The following is a 22,699-nucleotide window of genomic DNA, read 5'->3' on the forward strand; positions in this document are numbered from 1 at the left end:
TGGCAGCGGGTTGGGAGGGGCAGGATTTAATCCTTGGAAAGGGGATCTTGGTGTCTGGATTGGTTGGGCAGGACCAGATCTCTGGTTCTGACTAAAAGGTGAAATCTCTGCAGTGTTTTGTGATGTTTCTGTGAAGATGTGAGGGCCTCAGGGTGATGGGGAAGATGGGTGCAGGGTGGCTCTGGGCACACAGCTCTGCTTCCAGCTGGCTGCCCACCCAGCCCACAGTCATCTCTATGTTCTGGCTCCTTGGGAGCATCCCTGTGAGCAGAGGGTGGCTTTGAGGCTTGGAGAGAACCCTCAGAACAGGATCAATCAGCAAAGCCCAGATTGCTCTGAGGGGTGCCCAGTGCAGGTGGGACTGGGTTTGGGATGCTGTGAGCCCTGAGCACTCAGCTTGAGAGTGGGAGCTCTTCTCTGAGAGGGACAACGTCTGCCAGCCTTGCTCAGGGTGGGATGTCACTGTTTGGGACACGAAAGAATGAGCAGGCAGCAGAAAGGTCAGCAGGGAAAACTCTGAACTTTATTTTTCTGACTCCATCTTACACACACTTTGACAAGCAGGCCAAAGATCTGCTGCACAGGCAGCCACCTCTTCGACCTCTTTGGTGAACATCACCATCAATCATCCTTCTCCTCCCAGAGGAGAAATAGGTTATCAAAGCAGATAAACTCTAAAAATACACCTCGTTTTCTTGAAGCTGCGTGAGAACAAAACGCAAACAGTGAAAAGCAGGCAGATTTGAAGCAGCAGTGGGACACCTCACTGTGGTGTTCCCAGGGCTGAGCAGCCCTCGGTGGCCCCGCAGTGAGCTGCGTGTCACCAATGTCACCGGTGTCCCCTCAGTGCCCGGCGGCCATGGAGAAGATGCAGCAGATCGTGGGGAGGGCCAGGGCCGCCTTCAACTCGGGCCGGAGCCGCCCGCTGGAGTTCAGGATCCAGCAGCTGAAGGCCCTGGAGAGGATGGTGCAGGAGAAGGAGGAGGAGATCCTGGCAGCCCTCAAGGCGGATCTGAGCAAGGTCTGTGCTGTCAAAGGGTCTCTCCCTGTTGCTGTGGACAGTGGGTTACCCTCAGCAAAGCAGAAGGGCTGGGCGGCCTCTGCGGTGACAAATGTTTTTTGTCGTGTCCCCCGCCGTGGAACTGGGTGACTCTGACTCTCCAGGGTGCCACAGTGGTGTGGGAGGTGGGTGTCTTTGGCAGCCCTTCCCCAAGCTCCCTGTTGTTACAGAGCGGGCCCAACGCCTACAGCCAGGAGCTCCTGGGCGTGCTGAGGGAGCTGGTGCGGGCCGTGGAGAATCTGCCGTCCTGGGCAGCCCCTCACCCTGTGAAAAAGGACCTGCTCATCCTGAGGGACAAGGCCTACATCCACTACGAGCCCCTGGGCGTGGTGCTGGTCATTGGAGCCTGGAACTATCCGTTTCTTCTGGTCATGCAGCCCCTGATCGGGGCCATCGCGGCAGGTGGGGATCTCCCAGGGCCTTGGTGGGTGGTGTGTGGGGCTGGGGAGAGGATGTGAGGGCTCAGTGTCTGTGCTGTGTGTGCCCTGCAGGCAATGCCGTGGTGGTGAAGCCCTCAGAGGTCAGTGAGAACACGGCTCGGCTGCTGTCTGAGCTCCTCCCACAGTACCTGGACAAGGTGAGGGTGGTCCTGTGTTGGTCCCCAGGTTTCTCTGTGTCTCAGTGATGCGCTGGGTTGAGGTGAGCCTGACAGCCCTGTCCTGCAGGATCTGTACGCTGTGGTCACTGGAGGAGCTCCTGAGACAACTGAGCTGCTCACCCAGAGGTTTGATCACATCCTCTACACGGGCAGCTCCAGAGTGGGCAGAATCGTGATGGCAGCAGCTGCCAAGCACCTGACCCCTGTCACCCTGGAGCTGGGGGGGAAGAGCCCCTGCTACATCGACAAGGACTGTGACCTGGCTGTGGCCTGCAGGTCGGGTTGTTGCACCCTTGGTGGAGCCTCAGCACTGGGGCAAAACCCACCTGGAGCAGGGGAAGTCTCTGAGCCAGCACCCCCAGCTCAGAGGCTGCCAGAGAGGTGGGGAGCAGAGCATGGAGAAACCATGTCCCTTCCTCCCCTGTCACAGGCGGATAACGTGGGGCAAGTACATGAACTGTGGGCAAACCTGCATCGCCCCAGACTACATCCTGTGCCACCCATCCATCCAGGACAAGGTGGTGGAGAACATCAAGGAGACTCTGAAGGTGAGGGAGTTGTCCCGGGTGTGATTTCCTGCAGCTGTGGCTGTTAGAAGCTGTGCTGAGCACTTTTGTTTCTGCTGTTCCCTTTGTCAGGAATTCTATGGGGAAGATGTGAAGTCGTCTCCAGACTACGGAAGGATCGTCAACCAGCGTCACTTCAAGAGAATCCTGGACTTGCTGGAAGGACAAAAAATTGCTCTTGGAGGAGAGACTGATGAGACCTCCTGCTTCATAGGTGCTCCTGGCAGCTGCTGTGGAGGGGAGGTGGTGGCGGGTGATTTTTGGGGTCCGTGTGTCTGTGCCTCACTTGGGTTACGTTGAACAGACCAAGGTCCTGTGCTGGGCCAGGTGTGTGCCCTGCTCATGCTGTTCTCCCATTGTCCCGTTTGCTGCAGCACCAACCATCCTCACGGATGTTTCCCCGGAGTCAAAGGTGATGGAGGAGGAAATCTTTGGACCGGTGCTGCCCATTGTGACTGTGAAGAGTGTGGAGGAAGCCATTGAGTTCATCAACCTTCGGGAGAAGCCCCTTGCCCTCTATGTCTTCTCCAACAAGAAGCAGGTGGGTCTGGGCTGTGCTCCCTCATGGAAGCCTCTCTGCAGGGCTGGATCCTGATGGTGGCTGATGCCAGACACAGCTTTCTGCAGGGTGTGTGTCAGTTCCTTTTCCACGTAAATTGCCGTTTTTGGGGGCCATGAGAGTCCCCAGAGCTGCTGGAGGCTCCCAGTCTCCTGCTGAAGGGCTTTAGGTTTGTCCATCTCCACCCACACAGGTGGGTGCTGCTTCCTGCCGTGTCTCCTGCCCCCGTTTCCAGGCCCTGTTGTGCCAGCTCAGGAATTCAGGTCAGGGCTTTGCCCTGCAACAACAGCCTCAGGCAGTTTGGGTGGGAGGGCTGAGGAACACCCTGGGCTCACATGAAGCCTTTTCATTTTGTGGCTGCTCCAGCTGGGCAGATCCTGTGCTTAGGTGGTGTACGCTGGTCTCTCTCATGGAACAAGGTACAGCCTGTGCCCACCAGATTGGGATGGAAGCATCACCTTGAGCCCTCACTGCTCTGGTACATGGTGTTGTGTCCCATCCTGATTTGTTCTGTGCTTTCTCCCGTTGTGGGCAGCTGATCACACGGGTGATAGCAGAGACCTCCAGTGGTGGCATGACAGCCAACGATGTCCTCATGCACTCCTTGGTCCCAGATCTGCCCTTCGGCGGTGTGGGTGAGTCCCTGCTCCAGCCCATGCACCTGCATTCAGTCAGCAGCAGCCTCTGACCCAGGAGCTGTCGTGCCCATTTGGCAGTTCAGGAACCTTCAGCTTCATTTTCCCATTAATGTCATTTCCGGGGGTGGGCTGCTTTGTAATAAGGCTCGTTAGTGTTTTGGGTGTTGGAGTGAGTGAGAGAGGAAAGCCCCCTGGCACATGAGTGACTCTGGTTCTCTTGTGCTGGGCCGTGGGATGAGTTTGTCCATGGCCTTGTTGAGTTTCCACAGGCTCCTGTGGCAGAGACCACCTGGCTGTGGGCACAGGGCTGAGCTCTTGGCTGTTCCTCCTCATGTCCCACTCCTTGAAATCATCATCCCAGCTCCTCCTGCCCCTGGGGGAATTTTGTGGGAAAAGCAAGGCCGGCCCTGGGAGGAGAAAATTGGTCTCATTAACATTTTAAGGGTGGGTTCACACCCAAGGCAACACTTTCAAGGCAGCCAGCAGGTGCTCACTGATTTCTGCAAAGTTAAATAAGCTGCTCTTTGCTCCTCTTGCCTGAGAAGCAGCATGACCAAGCTTTCTCTCCATCCTTGGGGGGTTTGCTAAACTGTGTTTGAGGTGTCCCTGTGCCTGCTGTGACCTGCCTGCCTGTGTCCCTCAGGCCAGAGTGGGATGGGTGCCTACTTTGGCCGGTACAGCTTCGAGACCTTCTCCCACCGCCGCTCCTGCCTCATCAAGGACCTGAGGTGGGAGGTTGTGAACAAACTGAGGTACCCACCCGGCAGCATGGAGATGATGCATTTGGCCAAGCTCTTCCTCCTGAAGCAGTGCAACAAGGGCAGAGTGGGACAGTTCATCTCGGCCCTGCTGGAGGCTGTGAAAGCCGTGGTGGCAAAGGTGAGCTCTGGGTCACTGCTGTCCCTGTGTGTGTGTGCTCCCAGCTCCCACCTGCCCTCAGCCTTCATCACCCTGTTCCTTTGAGCTCTGCTGCCTCCCTGGAGGACTCATCCCTGTTTCTGTGCCTTTGCAGGTGTTGTGCCCCAAGCTAGAGAAGTGATGGGCAGCCAGCCCTTGGACCCACTGCTTGTTCCCTGCAGTCTTACTGCTGAACTTTTCTTTGCTGCAATTCCATTTCTTCCTTGGCAGCCAATGCACTGAAGAGGTAGAAGACAAAAAAAAAAAAAAAAAAAAAAAAAAAAGGCACCTAAATCAGAGACCCCCCACAAGTTAAAGGTTCCAGCTCCTGCTGAAACAGGAATCTATCCCAACCTAGGCCATGGGCCATGCCTGAGCAGTGAGTGGCAGATGGAAGGAAACAGCATCCACCCTGCTTTGTAAACAGTAGTTCCTCTAAAAACTCCTGGGAACGTGGGAGTGTTTGTCTCAAGGAAACAAAGCCACTAATTACTGAGCCTGTTGTCTGTGTAACACCTCACCTGATCCCCAGAGGAAGCTGCTGTCACAGAGATAAGCCTGGGAAATAAGGGTCTCACTGCAGGGGACAGTCCAGGCTGGTTGTCCCCAGAGCAGAGGGAAGGAGGCTCAAAGAACCTGCAGCATCTCATCCTTGATGGGCCTCGTGACCGAATTAGTGATGCTCCTTGCAGGGAAACCACTTTTTACACTTTAGGTGTAAAAAGGCCATCTGAGGTAGTGGCAAAAGCCACCTGAGCTGTGGCCATGCTGTCCCAAGTGCCAGGGACTGTTGTGCTGCTGCATTTGGGGCAACTGGGGCAAAGATTGGGGCACTTCTGCAACTGGAGTGCCAGGTGTGGGGCATCCTTGGCCCGGAGGGGCAGAGCAGCCACAGCCACCTCCTCCACAACTGAATTTCAAGGCTTTATTAGTTTATGGATAGTCTTTTACCTCCGAACTTGTAACTCAGAGCTGACCTTGACCCTTGCTGAATAAAACCTTTGTTTTACTGCAAAGGCCACCTGGGGCAGGGCAAGACCCACGAGTGGATGTTCCCTGGTGTGGCCCCAGCCCTGCCCTCAGCCTGCAGCCCAAGGAGCCAGCCCCATTCCAGCCGAGTTTATTCTTTATTGGGCATTTGGCCATTATTCTTTATTGAGCAGCAGAGGGAGCTGGGCTGTGTGGGCTGGAGGAGGGGGTCCCCCACACACTCAGGCAGCCCAGAGCAGCGTTGGGGTGCCAGAGCAGCCGGGGGGAGCCCGTTCCCAAGCAATATTCCGCACAATCGCTGCTGAACGCGGGCAGAGGCTCCCTTGGCTCCTGCGGGGACACGCGTGCGCTCCGTTCCCTCGCCGGCTGCTCCCGCGCTTCCTTACGCCCGTCCCTCGGGAAAGGCTCTCAGCCCAAAAACAAGTCCCCAGAGCCCTGGGTGAGAGTCAGGCTGTGCCGGTGATCAGCTTTATGGCGATGCCGAGCGCCAGCGCAGCCACGGCGGCGGCGGCGGCCAGCCCACGGCGGAAAATGAGCTGCTTGGTGACCACGGGGGTGGCCCGAGCCGAGGTGACCTCCCGCAGCTCCAGCTGCTGCTCGGGGCCCTCCGGTTTGGTGATGATGCCCGTGAGCACAACGTCGGGCTGCGCTTCGATTCCCGCTGTAAGGAGAACGGGCTTTGAGGGCTTTGGAGGGGGATTGAGGGGTTTCTGGGGGAGGGTTTTGTCGCAGGGGTGAATGCACGTCAGAGCGTGGGGATGGCCAGCGGGTCCTGTCCCCAGAGGTGGGGCCGGGTGTCTGGAGGTGAGGAGTGCCCGCAGGTTGTCCCTCTGCCGGGCTGTGTCACCCTCCCGAGCCCACGCTGGTCATTGCTGCTCTCCCCCAGCACCTGGGGGTGTCACCAGCATCACACCTTATTCCTGAATTATGGGAACCCTTCGAGCCCCTTCCTGACCCCAACCCCTCCCGTGGCCGCCGTACCGACAGAGCCCAACACCGCCCTGGCCGGGAGGAAAGTGTGGGGCTGGGGGGCCGGTGCCACATCCAGCTCCTTGCAGGACAGCTCGGGGCCCAGGCTGGGCAGCTCCGGAGGGGGCAGCTGGGTCACTCCTGCTCGGCGCTGAGCCTGGGGAGGGAACGTGCTGGGATCAGCCGGGAATTCCGGCTCAGCAAAGCCGTGCTCCCTCTCCTGGGCTGTCCCCGGAGCTGTTGAGGCACAAAGTGATGCTCAGGGCTGCAGGGCTGGGATAGCTCGGGTCACCCCGTCTGCTCGGAGCCTCGTGTCCCCAGAGAAGGCGCAGCGGGAGGCCTTGAGGCCACTGAGTGTTTGTGCAGGAGGAAGATGAATGCAGCGATGTCATGGGAGCGCTGGGTTTTGCTCCGGGGCACTGGAGGACAGCACTGGACACGAGACTGAGCCTGTCTCATCCCAGCAGGGCACTGAGGTCCTCCCCAGTGCGGGGATGTGCTGTCAGCGCCTGGGTTACCTCCTTGGCCGCCTTCTCCCAGTCCAGGCGGTAGATGTAGGTGACGAAGCACGTGCAGAGGATGAAGACGCAGGCGAGCATCGCGATCCACAGGCCTGCAGAGGGCACACGGCGTCAGCCACAGCCGACCCAGCATCCCGGGACAGCAGGCCCGGAAAGGAGATGTCACCCAGGTCAGTGGGGACGTGGGTGCCTGCTTTGGGGTTGCTTTTTCCCAGTAAAAGCTCCCAGCAGCTGCAGGAGCCATCCCAGTCCACCCCAGCGAGCCCAGGCAGGTCAGAGGGGGGACAGAGCCAGGCACAAGGGTTGTGGGAGCCCCCAGTGGGGGGTTTGGGGGTGCAGTGCCCAGGGGTCAGTACCCATGACGCCGATCTTGACCACGAAGAGCAGCACAGCTGCCAGGGGCATGCCCACACCGTAGTAACTCACGGCGTTGAGGATGGCACCAAATTTCTGCTTCCCGATGCCTCTGAGCACCCCACTGCAGGCGCCCTGCCAGGAGAGGGAGAGGGGCTGCAGCTGGGAGCATCTCCTTGGCCAAATTTAGGAGATGACCCAGCTCCCTGCCCTCTTCCCATTATTTCTGTATCCCTGCCCATGGGTCACCATCTTTTTATGGGCTCGATGTTTGCTAAGGGATGATCCCAGGAGCTCTACAGGGTGCTGGTGTGGGCACTGGTGCTCAGCTGCAGCCTGAGGGACCCTCCACTGCCTGATCCAGGCAGCTGCTGCTGAGCACCAAGGTTCCCCATGGGAAATGGCAGCATTCCCTGGGACTTACAGTCATGGCTTCAAACAAGTGGAAGACTACGTAGATAGGCATGACCCACGCCACCAAGTCAATGATCTCCCTGGGGAGAGAGGAAAGCCAAGGATCACTTTTGGGACCTGATCTGCAGACACCGAGGCCAGGAGCTGGGGGCACTCACTTGTCCGTGGTGAAGACATATCCCAGCACATTCCTTATGGAGGCTAAAATGGACCCCACAATTACGGAGAACACCCCTGAAAACACAGCACGGAGCTGAGCCCAGCCTGGCTGGAAGCAGGAGGAGAAGAGGCAGGCAGAGGACTGCAAACACTCCCTGCTCCACGGGAAGGAGGCCAGGAAGAGGCTTTCCAGGCTGTTGTGGACTGACCTGTGCAGATCAGGCTGGTGCTGGAGGATCTCTTGGCCGCCTCGACGTTGCCGGCACCCAGTGCATTGCCCACCTGCACACTGGCAGCTGTGCCCAGCCCCAGCGGGATCTGCAACCACAGGGCTCACATGTGTCTGACAATGGCGTTGTCACAGTGACAGGGGGATAACCACCCAGCAGAGAGCAGGATGAAGCTCAGGATTTGATTTAAAGCACCTCCATAAGGCGGGATGGGCAGGAGCAGGGAGAGATTCAAGTGCAGAGAGGGAAGAGGGTTTTTTGCTGGAGCTGATTTTTGCTGTGTGCCTGTCTCAGGACAGCCCCCGTGGAGCTCTGGTCTGCAGTGATAACCCAGCCCTTACCATGAAAGCCACAACAGACACCTCATAGATGATGGACTGCACGGAGAGCTCGACGACACTCAGCAGGCCTGTGGGGACAGGAGGGGTCAGTGCTGGCTGTGGGGGCTGCTCTGGGTCAAGCCTGGCCGTGTCCTGGCAGCTCCCCTCTCCACTGACCTATCAAGAAGCTCCCAATCTCGTAGGTCCACCACTCAATGCACATCATGAGCATACTGGGGATGGCCAAGGAGGTGAAGCTGTCCCACTCCAGCAGGCACTCGCTGGACCAGCCTGTTGAGAGGAGAAACAACACCAGACTGGCCCTGTGTCACATCCTGCACAGCACCTGGGGCAGCTGGAGGTGCCATTCCTGTTCCCAGAGCCAGCAGCCCCACAGGATCTCCAGCAGCACAGTGTCCACCTACAACCTCTCTGCTGCTGTCCCGTGGGCCACAGAGCAGCACAACCCTCAGCCCATCCCTCCCAGAGCGGTGTCCAAGGACAACCTCCTGCTTACGTCTGCGCTCACCCAGCTTTGGGGCTGAACCTTCCAAAGCCTCAGCAGAAAGTTTCATTTCTGCAGAATTAATGTTTAGTGCTGAGCACACAGCTCTGCCAGTGCTGGCGCGTGACGAGCTGCCCCCGAAGCAGCACTGTGGTACCCGGGGCACCTCGGGCTGGGGTTAATATTTCACCACCACGATGAGCAGAATTCATTCAATATCAAGAGCACCTGATAGAAATTTCATGGACGCTTCTGGGTAAAGCAGGAAGCAGAGGGAACAGGCGAGATGCCCTTACCTCCCCAGGTGTTCACGTGGAGTTTCCTGCCTATGATGTACAGGAACAAGAAAATGGCTTGGGAATACTGAGCGGTGGTGTTGGCCCAGGCAGAGCCCCTGCAGAGGAAGTGAGAAAGGTCATTGGCACCCTGCTCATGCCTCCCTCAGGGGGGAAAAAGACGTGCTGCTGTACCCCTGTGAGCTCAGTGTTCCCTTGCCATTGCCAGGTGCCCTGCTTTCCTCCCCAGGGGACACAGGTGCCACTCACGTGACGCCCAGGTGGAACACGTAGAGGAGGACGTAGTTTGCAGCCACGTTGACCATGTTGCCGATGACCCCACTCAGCACCAGCGGCCACATGATCATCTGCAAAGAGGAGGAGGAGGAGATGGGGGGGTCTTCACAAAGGTTTTGGCAGGCAGGTGTGGAGGTCCCCCCAGCCCCAGTCTCAGTGCCAGAAAAGAAAAACAAAGCAAGCTCCCAGTGATGTCACCTGCTTGGAAAATGAGTGTGATGGAGGGAAATCCCTGAAGTGGGAAGTAGGAAAGGAGGTGGATGGACAGAGATGGCTTGGGATGGGGGTGATCTACAGGGTCAGAGGTGTTTTGGGGCATCTAGGCGCCTTGTCATTGGGGACAGTGAGTGTGGAAACCCTGGATGCACTGTGGAAAGGAGTCTGAGCCAGGGTGAGTGTGAGGATTTTGGGACCCACCTGATTCTGCAGGTATCTTGTCTCCAGGTTATACACAAAAACTGCCTGCAAAGGAAATGAGATTTTGGATGAGACGAGCCAGTGCCAAGCTGGAGGATGGGGACAGCCTGTCCCCTTGTGCAGGTGGCATCCAGGGTGCCCACGGGCACTCACCGGGAGGGCAGGGAGAAAGGCATTCACGTAGTTCTGGGTCATCCTGGGGACACACAGAGGGGGGTCAGGGAGGGGCATGGCCAAGGCCACCCTCCTCTCGGCCCCTCCAGGCCTGGGGAGGGATGAGGGGACCACCCAACCTGGAGACGTCGGGGTCCTGCCGCATGACCAGCATCAGCTGCTCGACGTTGATGAGGATGGCGCAGCACGGGAAGCAGCAGAGGAGGATGATGATGGTGGCACGCTGCAGGATCACCCCCACCCGCAGCAGGTTCTTGCTGCCATAGGTCTGCAGGGTGAGAGGGCAGCAGTGGAATCAGCTGGTGCTGGGGGAAAGGGGGCTCTGAAGAGCACGGAGCAGCCCTGACCACCCTGGAAACCTCCTGGGAAGGATTTGGAGCACAGATCTCCTTGTTATGGGACTGTTACCTGGGGATAAGTTTCCCCAGCTGGCAGGAGCAGCCAGGGATCCATGTGGTGCCTGGGCATCATTAGCTGATGCTGGAACCCCCCAGTGTCCCCAGGGCAGGTGCCAGCATGTCCTACCCACCTGTGATATCAACGTGTCACACGCTGAAGTCAAACCATAACCTACAGAGATGGCAGTGACATTTATAACCTGGGAGTTAAAAAAACCAAAAAAACCAAAAGGAGTGAAGGTGAGCATTTAAGATTTTCAGGTAGGGAAGAAGGGCTGAAAGGAAAAGTGGGAGCTTAAAATCTCCTCTGTCCTTTTCCCATTTCCCATCTCATCCCCGTGTCAGCAGGGATGAGCTGGTGCCCGGCCCCGGGAATGCTTACAGCGATGGCCAGCGTGACAGAGGCCAGCTCAACCTTGCCCAGGTGGCCGCAGAATATGGAGCTGACAAGGTGGATCAGGAAGATCAGCAGCTGGATCAGGATCTAAGCACGGAGGAGAGCTGAAGGTTAGGGATGGAGGTGAGCAGGGGTGGTTACACTGGAGGGACTCTCTCCCGGCTCCTTACCAGCGGCGCCGCCAGCACCAGCAGCTGCCTCACGTCCTCCCAGAAGTTCTCCGGGATCCAGCGGCGTTTCTCCTGGCAGCTCTCGGGTGTGGGATCGCCCTGGCGATCAGCGGTCCTTCCCTCCCCGAAGCCATTCTCCTCGGGGAAGTTCTCCGGCTTCATGCTGCCCTGCCGGGGAGTGGAACGAGCCCCTTCCTCCGCGCTCTGTTAAAGCTCGCCGGGCCGAGCAATGTGTAACCACGGCGGGCTGAACTTCAGCCGGGGCCGGGCATTGGGCTGGCCATGGGGAGCGTGGGCAGTGGGGCAGGGCAGGGCACGGAGTGCCGGAGCCCAGCGAGGGTCCTGGCAGCGCAAAGGAGCCCGGAGCGCACCGTGAAGGCGCTTGCTGCCTGTCCTGAGCCAGCATTGGGGGCTGAGCCATCCTAAACCCACCCTGTGAGCGCTCCTACCTCTCCTGCTTCAGCGCAGCTCCGCCGGCCAGAGGGCTGGAGGCTGGTCCTGCTCTTCCAGCGGCGGTGGAGGGCTGTCGGCTCTGAGCGCGGCTGCGGTGAGCTGTGGCGGGGCAGTGGCTCACTCACTCCCATCACAGTGGCCAAGACAAGCCGGCCCTCTTGGCACAGCCCCGCCGGGTCGGGTTTCACTGGCAGCGCTCCCCCGGGCCGCATTCAGTGTCCTTGGCCCGGCGGGGAAGGGGAGATGTGCCCAGGGCAGACCCCACCTGCACGGAGCGGGCGGTGGGCTGGGATAACTCACGGGACAGGGTGCGACACCTTCCTGCCCCCCCTCACTCCCATCCCAAACCTACCGGGATTCCGAGCGGGGCAGAGTGTGCCACGGCCTCCCGCCGCTCTTGGGGATGGTGGCAGTTTCAAGCTCGCTTGTGTCACATTTTTTCATTCACAGCCCACCAGCACCGGGAGAGCCGTGGGGTGACAGGGAGGTGCCACCCATCTGTATGAGGTATTGACTTGCCAGGGCCCAGCACTTGGCACGTCACAGTCACTCAGCCGCAGGTAAGGGCCGGGACAGGCCCAGGGGGACCCAGCGCTGGGCTGTGTGCATTATGACATAGGGCAGTTCTTTGATGGCTCTGGAGGCTTGAGCAACACCACCTCCCTCTTCCACGGTGCTCAACAACCGTGACAACAGCAAAGCTTGCTTTTGTACCCAAGGGGAAGAGTGATAACACTGTCTGGAGCCAGCCCCAAACCTCAGGGCCAGGGTCAGACCCACAGTCTTGCCTCTTAACAGCACAGTCCTGCCAATGACCAGGGTCACACTCACACCGTATTAAACAGCCTAAGATTTACTCAGAAAACTTTATTGTATCAAAATCCCACCTTACAAAAGTGCAAAGAAGAGTTGCTTTAGGCCCCGTGCCCGCCCTGCAGAGGGAGAGCAGGGTCAGGGCCAGCACCCAACAGCAGTCAGACATCTTCCAGCAAAATCCATTTTGTTCTGTGCTGCCACAGCAGCTACAAGTGGGATTTGCCACTCCAAGATGCTGGCAAGGCTGGCCTGTGAGTAAATATGCTGTGGGCAGCAGGAGCCTCTGCCATGAGCAAATGACACAATCCAATGTCCCCAGAGAGCAGGACAGCAGCACCAGGACCCTGTCTCCTTCCTGGGTCAGCCCCAGGATACACTCCCACCTCACAAGTGACATCTCAGCGCAAGGCAGGAGAGGAACCAGCTCTCAAGCCTTTTTTTTTTTTTTTTCCCAGGTGCCACATCCTCACCCCCTTTAAGAACTCTTGAGGGTGGGATAAAAAATCGGGAGTTAACCAGAAACCGTGCAAAGGGACTTTTGGTAAGGCACTGAGGGGGAATTCCTTCCCCAGCCCATCCCCTGGGACACTGCCACGTGCCCTCCTGCTCCGTGCACAGTTCCCCAGGGTCCCTGCTTTTAGCCATTGCCAGTCAGAAGCCGGACCAGGATTCCCACCAGCAGGACAGCGATGGCAGCAGCAGCAGCCAGCACTCGGTGCAGGATCACAGCCCTCCAAGCCACAGCGGGGACAACAGGGACAACAACAGGCTCCTCCTGCGTGGTGCTGAGCTCGTGGTCAGGCTGCCTCTCGCCCATCACGATGCTCTCAGGCAGGACCGTGGTGTCTCCGGTGTCTGTGTCGAGGGAGGTGTAACCTGTGGGACAGAGAGTGCTGCAGGGAGGCTCAGCTGCCCAGCCAGGAGCTGCCAGGCTGATGCTGCACCTGTGACAGTCCTCAGGGTCCTTTCCCAAGGCCTAGGGACACTGGGACACACTGTGTCTTGTACCCCATTACTCAGGGCAGGAAAAGTGCCACTGGCCCAGGGCCAGCACCAGGCACTGTGCTCTTTGCAGCCATTTGAGCCTCCAGGATAGGCATGGTTGCCTTAATTGGGAAGGAAAGGAAAGGGTTGGGTGGAGAATTCGGGCTCCCTGCCTGGTGTCAGGCCCGGCTACATACCCACAGCAGATGTTTTGTTAGCAACTGTGCCATTGGAGTTCACATCTTCCACTTGTTCTTTCATTCCAGCTCGGACTTGAGCCTAAAAACACAGGGAAGAGTTGCTCTTCTCAGGGCAAGGGTGTCCTGCCCAGCCCAAAAACACCCTCCACTCTCCCAAGACAAGCATTCTCAATACCAAACTGCTCCTCTGCTACAGGAGAAAGACAGACCCCAGTTCACTTCTGCCACCTCCTAGAGGGCTGTAGTGTTGTACTGAAACAGGAGTATCTCAGCACCTTTCAAGAATTACCAGAGAAAAGCACAATTCTCACCTCCTCTGCAGCTTTCCTCCAATCCATTCGGATGACAAAAGCCAAGAAGGAAAGGGCTTGCACGGAGATGCAAATGATCATCCCAACCCACAGACCTGCAGCAGTGGGAAGTTACTTCAGGGAGGGCTTGAGGAAAACCTGCCTTTGCCAATCACTGCCAGAGTGCTCGAGGACTTCAGCCCAAGAACTTTCAAGGAAACAGCTCGTGGGGAAGCTGGGCGTAAGCCTGGATTTACTGGGACATACTCAGCACAGCACAAAAGCAGCGTGCAGTCCAGCCCCACTCTGATCCAAAGGAAGATGCAGGCGCGAGTTTCCAGGGCTGAGCCTTTGCTCAACACAGCTGACACATGCCAGCTGGAGGGTGTCACACGTACCTAACACCCCCATCTTGGCTGCAAACATCAGCGAGATGCCGATGGGGAAGCCGAGGGTGTAATATCCCACGGCGTTGGCGATGGCGCCCAGCTTCTGCCGGCCCGTGCCCCGCAGCACCCCGCCACAGGTCGCCTGAGGAGAGGGGACACAGAGGGGACACTGCCAGCTGGCTCCTGGGCATGGCACAGCCCTGGGGACAGGGAAACCCGCAGCACTGTCCCACCAAGCCAGCAGCGAGCAAAGCCACGTTCTGGAGCACGTGGTGTGGGGCTCTGCCAACAGACACCCAGCAGATCCCAAAGAGCTTCCCCACAGTGCCCAGGTCCATGGCAGGAGGAAACAGGCCAAAATTACTGTCTGTTGAGTATCCCAGTGTGCTGGGAGAACCTGGTATCTCTGAAGAGCCAGCTGCTCACTTGTGTTGCTTTGATAAACCAGTGAAAAGCTGGAGCCTTGGCCAGGGAAAAAGAGGAGGAAAAACTGGACTGTCTGCAGCAATGCCAAGGGGCAAAGAGGACACCGAGGTGTTACAGGTAACACAACCAGCTGCTGTGACAGATTCTCAGTTTGCTTCTCTGGATCATTTTAACAGGTCCAGAGTGGGTTTCAGGCAGCTTTGCACCCCAAGCTGCAGAGAGAAATCACTTCACGTGTGGAAATACTCACTGCTGTTGCATCCAGCAAGTGGAATGGACCAAAGATGAGCATCACTTTGGACACCAAGCTGACAATCTCCCTGTTGGGAAGATGGATGGACTGATCAGGGGAAGCAGCACCACCTGGTCTTTGGTTCAACCACAAAGGCTGGTCCCAGTTCCCTGATCCCAGCCTGCTACCACAGTAGTGTCCCACTGTTACAAGCAGCAGTGCTGCCCAGGGACGCTGGGAAATGGGGAGGAACCTTTGAGGAACGTTTGCCAGACGGGGGTTTATGAACTCTTATCTGTCAGCAGCTTCTGGGGTATAAATAACACCCTCCAGGAAGGAAATAATACTTAAAAGAAAGCTGTTAACCCACGTGTCGTTGGTGAAGATGTATCCTACCACGTCCCTTAGGCTCCCCAGTAATGCTGCAACCACCACAGCCAAAACTCCTGAAACAAAAAGGAAAAGTCAAATTGCTTCAAGGGCCTGACCCAGGCCCAGACCTCAGGGGCTCCATGTGGTGGAGACTGGACTTCACTGCCCTCAAATGATACTGCAGCAGAGGACAAGTCTGTTTTTCTCTCACTCTCCCCACCTATTCCCTCTACCCTCTGGAGTGTGAGAACAGAGCACTAAGCTGCATTTTTAATTATCAAAGCCTTTGCACCAGGCTCATAACAGAACAGATGAGTCAGGACCTCGCCTTGCCCAAAGGGTCCACACAAGTGGGACTGGGTTCCTATGGGAGGTCCCTGGCCTTTGGGGGAGGGAAACTGAACCATTTGCTGATAATTGCCCTTTATTCTGGACTGCAAGACTGCACTGACCTGTGCACAGCAGAGCAGTGATGCAGGAGGTCTTGGCTTGCTCCACATCCCCTGCTCCCAAGGCATTCCCCACTCTGACACTTGCAGCCACGCTGATGCCCAGGGGCACCTGAGAAGCAGGAGACAAGAGGAGGTGAGTGACAGCAGAGCCTGCAGTGACAGCAGAGCCTGCAGTGATTTTCTTCTTCCCCAGTGGAGAATTTGGGACAAACTGACATTGCTGCAGTGAAGGCATTTTCCATCTGCAGCACACCCTGGATGTGCAGGCTTGAGAGGCATCACCTGCCTGCTCCCAACCCCTGCTTCCCACCTCAGCACTGATCCACAGGGCCACTGTTTTGGGATTCCTCCCAGGCTCTCTGGGGTTTCACAGCCCCAGCCCTTACCATGTAGGCGACACAGGCGAGCTCGTAGATGACAGACTGTGCACCCAGCTGCACCACGCTGATCAGCCCTGGAAAAGATTTGCCACCTCCTTGGTTGGCTGAAAAGGAGGCCTCTGTCCCCATGGAACAGATGGGAAGAGCTGCAGTGTCCTGCAGACCCAGCCCTGTAGCTGAGGAGGCTGCTGCCAGCAGGGGAGCTCTGGGGACACACTCAAGCAGTGGCCACCAAGAACCAGAGGGAAAAGAGGATTTGGACTCACCAGCCAAGAAGCTCCCAATCTCAAAGGTCCACCACTCAATACACATCATGACCATGCCAGGCACTGCCAGCCAGATGAAGGAGCCCCAGTCCATAAGGCACTCCCTGCTCCAGCCTGACAGGAGGAGGTGAAGCAGAGTGAACATGTGTTCTCCATCTGCTCCCCTAAAGGGGTGCCACACCCACTCTCTGAGGACAGATCCCCCTGCAGCTCACAGGACATCAGCCCAGGATTGCTGCTGTGCCATGCTGCATCCTTGACAGAATATTTGACAAGAATGTGTTTGGAGCTACAGTAAAGGCCTTGAGGACATGGCTGCAGCATCTTCCTGCTGTGGGGGATGGCAATCCCTTTGTCACATGCTGGTGACAATGCCAAATACTGGTATTCTGAAGGATGAAGATAGAACAGTACCTCCCCAGGTCTTCACATGGATCTTCTTCCACCACATGTAAAGGACGAGGAGGATGACCTGGGTGTACTGAGAAACCATGTTAGCCCAGGCAGAGCCCCTGGGGAGAGAGACAGGCAGGTTACAAGTGACATCCTTGTCCCATTCCTCAGTCACAGCAGGACAGACCTGAGGGCACCCACAGCAACCTTGCTGCAGATATGGGGCAGACCCCTCCAGCCTCAGCTTTGCAGACCTGGGGGCTGGAGGGAGGGGGTGGAAGAACTGGGCACCCAGGGAACCCCCTCATGCCCTAAGCAATCCCCTGCACCCAGGGGGAGACTGTCACCAGCCCTGCTCACACTTACACCATGCCCAGCTTCAGAGCATAGAGGAGGAAGGCGTTCATGGCTGCATTGAGGATGTTGGCTGCAATCCCTGTCACCACCTGAGGCATGATGATTTCCTGGAAGCCAAGGAGGAACTTTGGAATTTGCTTCCCCAAAATGCAGCCCAAGCCCCATCCAGTGAACACAAGGGAGACCTCCAGCAATGCCCAAGGAGAAAGCCAAGAAGGCTTTCATGTTCCAGGTGAATATGGGCTTTTTGGGACATGCAGGAAGTGACAAGCAGAGCTCAGGAGCTGGTGCAACTCATAAAACGCAGAGTTGAGAAGTAGGAAATGGAGCCAGCTAAGAGTGGTTCTCATGAGCTCAGCCAGGGCTGGCTCCTCACACACTCCTCAGCCCAGCTCTCCCCAGAACAGGGTGAACTGAGATCCCCAACCTTATCCACATTTCTGGGAATACCTTTATTCCATGGCCAGAAGCTGGCTAATAATACAATACCTGACTCTGTAAATATCTCGTCAGCAGCTGGTACAGAAATGCCGCCTGCAAAAGTCAGGATTCAGCTCAACACCACACCATGGTTCAACAGCCAAGTGACCACTGAACACTGCCAGATCAAACGCCCCTCCACCTTCTTCCAAAACCCCTGTGCTCCAGCTGAAGCACTGCCAGCACCCAAAACCAAGAGTGACAGAAAGCACATCCCATTCCTATCAGGAAGATAGATCAGTCTCCAAACGGGAAACCTCCAATGCTTCCTCACCAGCATGGGAAAGCCTGGAAAGCTTGGAAGAAAGGATAAACCTACAGATCCTTATCCCACAGAAGTACTGCTCCCTGCCTCAGAGGAGTCAGGGCCCAGCAGCTGTGAGTGTGGGAACAGCTCCAGCCTTTATCTCACTGCTAAAAGTGAGCCTGGAAGCCCTGGTTCAATGTCCATCACAAGTTACATGGCCACAGCAAAAGCCTTTGCACAGAAGCTGAGAGAGCCCCTGCGTGCTGGTCCAGCAGCTGCTGGCCTGTGCACATCTGGTAAGGTACAAGGTCAAGGGGCACGTTGTAAAACCCTAAAGCTGCCCTGTGAGCCACACAGCAAAGGCCCTCCCTCCTTTCCCTGGTGTTACTGAGGTACACGGAGCTTCTAAACAGCTTTAGCAGACACTTACAGGAAGTGCTGGAATAAAGATCATCACGTAGAGCTGAGTTAACCTGGAAAGAGAGTTGTTTCCCCAGTTAATGATACAGCAAAGCAAGAGCCAAGCCAAACAGCGCTGCACTCAAGTTCCAGAGAGCCTTGATTTCAACACTCCATGGCAAATGTCTGATCCAGAAGGGCTGGATCTCATCCCTGACCTGGAGACGTCGGGGTCCTGTCGGATGAGCAGGAGGATCCTCTCAGTGTTGATGAAGAGGGCCCAGCAAGGGAAGCAGAACAGCAGCAGGATGAGGATGCCCCGCTGCAGGATGGTGCCCACCTGCTTCAGGTTCTTGCTGCCATATGTCTGGGTCAGGAAAGAGGATCAAGGTGGGCATCACAGGGAGTCAAAAGGGCTGGGAAAACGCTCAGGGCAACAACAGGACAATTAAATGCCTTTCTCATGGCCTGCAGCTGCAAATACCAGGCTGGTTGGATGTAGTAACTTGCAGGTTGCAAATCCTTTGGCACCCAGGCATGACCCAGGGCTCCTTGGGGAGGGAGCAGGCAAACAGAGTGCTTGCAACCCTGCTCTGTCTGGCACCCGCCACAGCCCTGCCCTTTGTGACCAGATCACACTGTACAGGAGGTGAGACACCACCAGCAAACACCTCCAGGCACAGGGAAGGGGGAGCTGCTACTGACCTGGGTCATCAGCGTGTCACATGCTGAGGCCAAGCCAGAACCGATGGAGATGCCTGTCACGTTGATAACCTGCAGGAGAGACAGGGGAACCTGGCCCACAGCACTGCCTCCCTCCCAGCTGGGTGGGGAGACAGCTCTGCTACAAGTTTTCAGGAAGTTTTCCAGTCCGTCTGTATTTCTCAGAATAACACAGTTTCATTAACTAAATAGTGAAGGAAAGGATCTTCTAGCAAGGAGTGAAGATCTAAAGCACCACAACCAACAGTGCTGCTCCTGGCTACATGCCCAGGTCTGATGGGGTCAGGGAGCTGGCCAGAAGCTCTCAGGTGCTGGCCTTGCACTGGCACAGGCACTGACTGCTCAGCTCCTCTCTCCTGCCTGTGCTCTGGGCAAAATATAAGAACAGGGCCCTTGCATATACATTCCTACAGGTCTGGGGTTTTTTAGTTCTTCTTTTTTTGGTGGCACATAATTTGTATGTTTTAAATCCAAGGGGAATTGGAGCAATACGTACAGAGACAGCCAGGGTCACAGCATCCAGCTCAGCTTTCCCCAGGTGGCCACAGAAGATGGAGCTGACCACGCTGATCAGGAACCCCAGCAGCTGGGCAAAGAACTGGGATGAGAGGAGAAGGAGATGGTGAGATGAGGACCTGTTAGGGCTTGTGGAACACCACCCCTCCCCCAGGAGATGGACTATGAACACTCCAGGTTTCCTCGTGTTTCTGTCCATGCCTTCAGGCCAGGGCTCTGCTGAGGTCCTGGGAACCCGTCCCTGCTTGCCAACACTGCTGAGCAGGGGAGGCAGCTCCAGGACTCAAGCAGGCTCTCAGCAGCTTTGTCTTTCAAAGCCAACATCTACCTGCCCTGTGGTATTTTGGTGTCACACAGCCAATCTGCCAGATGACCCCGTTTAAGAGAGGCTTAAGGGCTTCAGTAGAAATCCTCTTTCCCAGGTTGCATAGAGAAGGGAAAATAAAACATCCCAGTGCTTTTCCACATTTGCGTGCATATGTGGAAAACTATCCTCCAAAACCACAACATCCTCTCCTCCTGGAGAGACACCAAGGCCAGTCTGCGTGTTCCTTGCCAGCAGTGTGTCACAATGCTGCAGCAGAGACTGCACTCCAGACCTCCTTTTTCCTTGGCAAGAGGATGTCGCCCTTACAGGCATCCAGGGCAGAGTCATGGCACAGCTCAAAACAGATGGCAGGAGTTAGGGACATTTATACCCACTGAGGGGTGGGCACAGCTGGAAACCATGCCCAGGAGCTGTTCATGCTCCTTCCTACCCAGCAGTTGGCAAGATGAGAGCCCAGAGCTGCTGGAAAACCAGCTCCGAGGGGTCAGAGGAAGAGCAGAACATTCCCTTCTCTGCAGACCTACCACTGCTGCCTGCAGATGCAGTCCTGCTGCCAAGCCCAGACATGTTGGACCAAGTGCTGTGAGTAATCCCCACAGGTGAGGTCTGTACCTCCAGCACCATCCCAGCACAGCATTTATCATGAAATGATCATTAAACAGCAGCTGTAGGTCTGGGTTTGAGGTGTCTGTGCACATGGAGAAGCAGGCTGTGCTGCAGGCAGGACAGCTGAGGGGACTGAGAGGGCTTGATGTGTTCAGCTACAGAAACTGAAACTAGTCCAGACTTCCTCTCCTGACTGGATACAGCAGATCAGGGATTTGATGTCAGAAGGGTGCCTCTGAGAAGTTTAACAGTTGGTACTTATTTACCAGATATAGCAGAAGACTAAAAGCACAAAATTTCACACACGAGTGATTAAGACCAAAGCTGTGGTGCGTGGTTCCCCTTTGAGGAAGCCTCTACAAAATGTGCTCAGCACTGTCTGTGCCAGCTACCAAAGGTCCATTTCCCTCCAGAGGGGTCAGACAAATGGCACACGGCAGCTCCAGTCCAGGGAGCATTTCAGGACAGCGAGTCACAGGGCACCCAGAGCCCACTGGAAGGACCACCTATGGAGCTGGCACTAAGCGGAGTGACTCACTTGTCACCCAAGGGGTGAGTGGCAGTGCCAGGGCTCAGGACTTGATTTCACAGAGCAGTTTAACAGCTTAGTCCCCCTCCCCGAGCCCACCACTGCTCCTCCACAGCCGTGCTGCAGGGAAGCAGGGACCACGCTGGGCAGCAGCAAGAGCGCCTGGGGCAAAGAATAAGGATCCGGGCGCCAACCCAGGCATGGAGAGCGGCGGAGGGACCACGCTGTGGCCCCAGCGCGGCTGGGAGGCACATCCCCGGTCGCAGAGCCGTGCCCGGAGGCTGAAGGCAGCCGAAACCCTGCAGCACGGGACCAGCAGGGTCAGAGATCTCCCTCCTCGGCATCCCGGAGAGCCCGAGCAGCGCTGCCCGGCTACCGACAGCCGAGCTCCGCCGCGATCCCCGTCCCGGCGACGCGCTCCCGCACCTCCGGCGGGAGGGCACCGTGTCCTCTGGATGTCCCCCGTGTCCCTCCCGGTCTTACCCCGCCCAGGGTCTCACCACGGGCCCCGCCAGCCGGGCGAGCTCGATGCACTCCTGCCGTGCGCCCGCGGGCAGGAGGCGCCGGGCGCCCTGCAGGCACCGCGCTGCCGCCATCGCCGCCGGTACCGCCCGCGCCACCTCCGCCCGCCTTATGGGCACGGCCCGGCCGCCTCCGCCCCCGGGGCCGCGGGGCTGTGGGCGGAGCGGCACGGCTCGGCACGGCTCGGCACGGCACGGGCAGCTCCGTGCTCGGGGTCAGGGCTGCGAGTCTCCGCTGGACGGGAGTGGGACCCTCACGGCCGCGGGTCTGCAGCTGGGCATTCCCCGCACACACGTGTTGGCCAGAGCCAGAGCCCATCGCGGGGGTTTTTTGGGGATCCCCTGTTGGTGTTGGTGGTTTGGGGATCCCCCTGTTTGTTCACCGGCATCTGGAGCTCTTCTGCTCATCGGCTTTGCGATGGGGATCCCCCGAGGAGACACGTGTCGGTCAGAGGTCCAGTGACCCCCAAGTGGGTGGTTATGGGCTGGGGAACTCCTTGTGGGACGATGGTTTAGGACCCCCTAGATGCTATCTGTGGGGTCGGCTCCCTAACACAGAGGCTATCAAAGGCAGGAACGAGACATCTGAGCAAAGGGATGTCCCCACTGCCATCAGCGTCATGCAAACAGTGGAGGGCAGCTGGCTCCGGGCAGGATCCCCTTCTCCTCCATCCACTCACCGGTAGCTCCTGAGCAGGGATTGTCCCTGATCCAGGGATTGTCACCCGGCAGGCCCGTGCCCAGTGGTGCTGCTGGCAGGGCGAGAAGGTTTGAACGGCTGTGTTTGCCCAGCATCTGGCAAGAAGATTTCTTTTGGGTCAGAGGCTGGGTTGTTACAGGAGTGAAATTTTACCTAAGTGCAGGTACTCGTAACCAAATAGCTGTAACCAAGCCTATTACTAGTGCACGGAAAATTACAGTGGAAAGTGGGTCTCGATTTTCCAGCTGTTTAAATGCTGCCCTGGTGCCTTTTAGATGTGGTGTCACCAGCCTGAAATGTAATGTCTCGTTAATGTTTCACTTATTCCCCTGTCCCTTCAAACACGATGTGACATCATGAAAAATCGTGAGGAGTAGTGGTGAGTCACGGTCAGTCTGATTTTATGTGCCCTGATGAAATCAGGGTATTTCCGGACAAAAGAGTTCTCCTCTCAGTGATCTTTCCCTCCTCCCCTGTGGCCGGTGGGTGCAGGATGGTGCTGCAGGGGCAGCTCTGAAGAAACAGAAAAGATTATGGGAAAAGGTGATAACTGGCTGGTGTGACTGTGACTGTCACCAGCCTGGTGAGATGGCCGGAGGGTTCCTGCCGTGCTGTTATCTCCCGTGGAGGCAGAGGGGAAATGATAAGGCTCAGATGGTGCTATTCATAGTCCTAAACGAGCAGTGCAAGTGTGAGTGCCTTTGAAGTTTACTGGTGACCCCGCTGAGATCA

General features: G+C 57.1%; 3 protein-coding genes across 3 annotated transcripts; 1 reads left to right on the plus strand and 2 right to left on the minus strand.

Annotated features, from left to right (window-relative positions):
- Positions 1–833: 833 nt before the first annotated feature.
- LOC136370176 (aldehyde dehydrogenase family 3 member A2-like) lies at positions 834–5,453 on the plus strand. Its single transcript, XM_066333475.1, has 10 exons — positions 834–1,021; positions 1,231–1,462; positions 1,552–1,637; positions 1,726–1,934; positions 2,089–2,206; positions 2,297–2,438; positions 2,599–2,765; positions 3,319–3,418; positions 4,065–4,300; positions 4,434–5,453. Exons 1-10 carry the CDS (start codon positions 860–862, stop codon positions 4,458–4,460), a joined length of 1,479 nt encoding a protein of 492 aa, XP_066189572.1. The 5' UTR covers positions 834–859; the 3' UTR covers positions 4,461–5,453.
- A 248-nt stretch (positions 5,454–5,701) lies between these two features.
- Positions 5,702–11,070, minus strand: LOC136370305 (multidrug and toxin extrusion protein 2-like). Its single transcript, XM_066333679.1, has 17 exons — positions 10,909–11,070; positions 10,724–10,825; positions 10,473–10,541; positions 10,063–10,211; positions 9,923–9,965; positions 9,770–9,814; positions 9,326–9,423; positions 9,077–9,174; positions 8,453–8,566; positions 8,297–8,364; positions 7,935–8,043; positions 7,725–7,800; positions 7,577–7,646; positions 7,155–7,287; positions 6,796–6,890; positions 6,290–6,434; positions 5,702–5,969 (listed from the first exon to the last, which is right to left on the minus strand). The coding sequence occupies exons 1-17, from the start codon at positions 11,068–11,070 to the stop codon at positions 5,755–5,757; spliced, it is 1,791 nt and encodes a 596-aa protein (XP_066189776.1). The 3' UTR covers positions 5,702–5,754.
- A 1,128-nt stretch (positions 11,071–12,198) lies between these two features.
- On the minus strand, positions 12,199–21,345 carry LOC136370177 (multidrug and toxin extrusion protein 2-like). The gene is made up of 17 exons (XM_066333476.1): positions 21,247–21,345; positions 19,264–19,365; positions 18,750–18,818; positions 18,263–18,411; positions 18,076–18,118; positions 17,408–17,452; positions 16,928–17,025; positions 16,583–16,680; positions 16,169–16,282; positions 15,909–15,976; positions 15,523–15,631; positions 15,069–15,144; positions 14,717–14,786; positions 14,050–14,182; positions 13,673–13,767; positions 13,359–13,440; positions 12,199–13,053 (listed from the first exon to the last, which is right to left on the minus strand). Exons 1-17 carry the CDS (start codon positions 21,340–21,342, stop codon positions 12,815–12,817), a joined length of 1,686 nt encoding a protein of 561 aa, XP_066189573.1. The 5' UTR covers positions 21,343–21,345; the 3' UTR covers positions 12,199–12,814.
- Positions 21,346–22,699: the final 1,354 nt, after the last annotated feature.

Source organism: Sylvia atricapilla, chromosome 20 (assembly GCF_009819655.1).
Source record: "Sylvia atricapilla isolate bSylAtr1 chromosome 20, bSylAtr1.pri, whole genome shotgun sequence".
Lineage (NCBI taxonomy): Eukaryota > Metazoa > Chordata > Aves > Passeriformes > Sylviidae > Sylvia > Sylvia atricapilla.

Bases quoted from the DNA above. Each gene is read 5' to 3' on its own strand.
- LOC136370176 (XM_066333475.1), top strand. From the start codon at position 860: ATGGAGAAGATGCAGCAGATCGTGGGGAGGGCCAGGGCCGCCTTCAAC. The intron at 1,935-2,088 runs GTCGGGTTGTTG...CCCCTGTCACAG, and splicing joins GACCTGGCTGTGGCCTGCAG to GCGGATAACGTGGGGCAAGT. The intron at 3,419-4,064 runs GTGAGTCCCTGC...TGTGTCCCTCAG, and splicing joins TCTGCCCTTCGGCGGTGTGG to GCCAGAGTGGGATGGGTGCC.
- LOC136370305 (XM_066333679.1), bottom strand. From the start codon at position 11,070: ATGAAGCCGGAGAACTTCCCCGAGGAGAATGGCTTCGGGGAGGGAAGG. The intron at 8,365-8,452 runs GTCAGTGGAGAG...CTGTCCCCACAG, and splicing joins GATTGGGAGCTTCTTGATAG to GCCTGCTGAGTGTCGTCGAG. The intron at 7,647-7,724 runs GTGAGTGCCCCC...CTCTCTCCCCAG, and splicing joins TATGTCTTCACCACGGACAA to GGAGATCATTGACTTGGTGG.
- LOC136370177 (XM_066333476.1), bottom strand. From the start codon at position 21,342: ATGGCGGCAGCGCGGTGCCTGCAGGGCGCCCGGCGCCTCCTGCCCGCG. The intron at 19,366-21,246 runs GTGAGACCCTGG...CTCTCATCCCAG, and splicing joins CCCGGCTGGCGGGGCCCGTG to TTCTTTGCCCAGCTGCTGGG. The intron at 18,412-18,749 runs GTCAGTAGCAGC...TTCCTGACCCAG, and splicing joins GTGACACGCTGATGACCCAG to ACATATGGCAGCAAGAACCT.